Consider the following 3,363-nt stretch of genomic DNA (forward strand, 5'->3'; position numbering starts at 1 on the left):
ACAAGAGAACTTTTATCATCAAAATCATTTACAATTTTTTTGGTTATAAGATTGCACTTCATCCACTGTGCAAAAAAATTTCCATAATGCAGATGTTCTTCTTGAAATTTTATGATTGTTCGTTGTAATGGTTCAAACACAGTAGAATAACTCTTCACAAACTCCCAAAATTCATCGCATAATTCAAAATTCTCATCTAAAGATTTATTTTGTACAGACTCTACGTTGTCCAAAACTTCCTTGGCTGCATAAACTTTTTCTACCATATTATATGTCGATCCCCACCGTGTAGGACAATCGAGTTGTGGTAGAGTCAACTTTTTTAGTTCAAAAATTTCACGATAGCCGTTAGAATTTTTTTTGATGAACTTGACTAAGTTTCTGCAATTCATCAAATAAGTTCTAATGTTCAAGTCCTTAGTAGCATCCAGTGCACAGAGCTGAGCAGTGTGAGCAGCACAACGGCAAATTTGAATGTCGCCCAACTGAATGTCAATTGTATCTTCGAAAAGTTCGATATTTTTTAAATATACATCATTTGCTTCCTCAGCCTCGACTTCTTCGTACAGCTCGTTGGCGATGCTACAGTGCGATAAAATCTTTGTCGTTTTGATCATGTTTGCACCATTATCTGATGTAATTGATACAACTTGATTGAGATTTACATTGTATTTGCTCAATAAGTTCACAATTTCCGTCGACAAATTACGAGATGAACTTGATGCCACTCCTTTCAGTTCCACCATTCCTAAAATGGTTGATATAATTTCGTTGTTTTTTATAAATTGTGCACTAACAGCAAATATATTGCGAGACAATCTTGTGGCACTGTCAATTTTTAAGGAAATCAATCGTTGCTTGAGCTCTTTTTTAATATGTTCTTTAATATTGCCAGCAACTAATTTCAAGACACTTTTACAGTTATTGCTGTTCAATACAAATTTTTTATTAAATTTTTCTTCTAAGCCACGACAAATAGGGTCAATAATCTTTCTCATATTTTCCGAATTAAGGACATTAAATGGAATACTGTCCTCAGTTACTAAGCCAATATAGCAGCGAAATAACTCTTTTTTGCTCATTTCGATTTTAATTGTTTGTTTTCGGAATGATTTTTTCACAACTATTGCACTAGTACTTGAGCTGGAATCTTCATTTTCATTTATATTTAACTGGTGCATATTTTTTAAATGCGTTCTTAAATTAAATATTCTGTCCCTCTTCAACGAATGTTTGCAAATTTTACAAACTGCTAAATCGCTATCACTAATTATTTTAAAATGTTGAAGAATTGCTAATTTATTAAGTCGCGGAGCCATGATATACCGATTAAAATGAAACACTTCAGAATAATGGCAACTTTGTCTTTTAAGCTGTACGGAATTAACACGACTAGGCCGATTTACATTATCATAAACGTAAATTGCTTGTTTATATAAAACATAGCTCATGTCAGTTCATGAAAATGTTTGTCTAAAGTATCACGTATTAGACACATAATAGTGTCCCACATAGTCATATATATAATATATATATATATATATTTATATATGAATTAATAGTTCATAATTAATATATATATATATATCTATCATATGAATTAATAGTTCATAATTAATATATATATATATATCTATCTATATATATATATATATATATCATATATATCATAAATTTAATAATTAAAATAAACATAAGTTTAGGCATAATCTAATTACAAATAAAATTATATTAATTGCATACAAATTGTACGCACACATCATAATTGACAAAGAAATAATGCGTACACATTCCCTTAAAACAAAAACAAAAAAAGAAATCCATACACATTTGCTAATAGCAAAACACAAGCAACTAACGCATAAGCAAGCAAGTTGCATATATTCCAAATGCATAATAGTCAAAAATGTAAAATTGACTATTAGCAAGCAATCAAAACTGGTTGTTTACGTTTTTTGCTGTTGCTAATGCATATTTTTATTTCATTTTCATATGCAATGCGTTAGCAATTAGTCGTTTGACAAAAATCGACTGGTCCATAGTTATGCATTAGTCAAAATATGGTTGCTTTTGCTAATTTTCAGCAAGCAATTCAAACCCTGGTAAAATCAACATTTATGGAAAACAGTAAAGTATTAATTAACATTGTCCAACCAGTCTCTTTTAAGCCCATAATTTACTACCTATATACATACATATATATCTAGAATATATGTTTTGCTCATAAATATTAAACACTCACTGATTGAAGAAAGTTGAGAATGCGTTGTGGCTAATTTGTGACGCAGCCACAAAGCAAATTTCATATCATAGTTCCAACAATATCCGTCTACTGCGCGTTTTGGTAAGTGTCACAACTTACTCTACATCACAGTATGTTAGATGATATAGAACTCAACTCTTCGAGGAACTTAGTATAGGAACGTATATAATATTTTGTTCTGTTTATTTTTTAACTTGGAATGTTATTGTTCTGATATATGTTTTTTCAAATTATATTTTGAAATCGTTTATTTTACCAAGAAACAAAATTTAAACAAATAGTAGTAGCAAAGGTAAATACGTATACAGAATAAAGAGATCTAAGCAGTTTTAACAAACATTTTTAATAATAATATCGGAATTCGGAAATTAAGAACAATACGCATTTTTCTACAATAAAATGCGCAGTAAAGCCCAAAATAATTTAACATATTTAAGATCTGGTGAAATAATATTCAAGATAATGATAATAGAAACTAACGGATATGTAGAAGGAGGCAGTTGTCGTTACGTCTGATATATTCTGATCTTTATTTAAAAGACTGCGCGTCTTCTACTCTGGTATAGTTTGATGTTATCAGAAATGATATTCTGGTATTTAGAAAAAAAATAGTGTTATACATTATTTTTCAGTTTCTTTGGCGCCCAGTATCCCTGACGCTCAGCTGCATTAAAGTTAAGTATATTTTAGCTTTTAAAGGTTATTTTGTAAAATATTGAGATAAACTATCTAATTAAATTTTAATAACAAATTTAAACTTATATATAACAAAATTTTTAATTAGATTTGTTTGATTTCCAATCTAATTAAAAGAAACTACAATGAATTAATATTCTGTACAAATTGTACTAACAGGCAAAGTTTTAAAGCATGCACCAAAGCACTAATTGCATACATTTTCTATACAAATATGAAATTTCGTATTTTGTTCCTGTACTAGAAATATTCAATCATTGTACAATATTTGCCCATAATTTTCCTCGCCATGACAACCAATCATGATATTATAGTTGCTTATTGTACAATCTTTTGTTCAGTTTATAGATATCATGTTGATGTCAGTTCCTGGAAATTTTCATAACTTCATTTATTTTCAAGAA

At 29.1% G+C, this 3,363-nt stretch overlaps 1 protein-coding gene across 1 annotated transcript in view; it reads right to left on the bottom strand.

Moving 5' to 3' along the window:
* Positions 1-1,148, bottom strand: part of LOC119674121 — a 6,133-nt gene extending 4,985 nt beyond the window's left edge. The window contains exon 1 of the mRNA XM_038085244.1: positions 1-1,148. Coding sequence (XP_037941172.1) covers positions 1-1,082 — 1,082 coding nt within the window. The 5' untranslated portion in view covers positions 1,083-1,148.
* Between the last annotated feature and the right edge of the window lie 2,215 nt (positions 1,149-3,363).

Source organism: Teleopsis dalmanni, chromosome 2 (genome assembly GCF_002237135.1).
Source record: "Teleopsis dalmanni isolate 2A chromosome 2, ASM223713v2, whole genome shotgun sequence".
In the NCBI taxonomy this organism is placed as follows: Eukaryota; Metazoa; Arthropoda; class Insecta; order Diptera; family Diopsidae; genus Teleopsis; species Teleopsis dalmanni.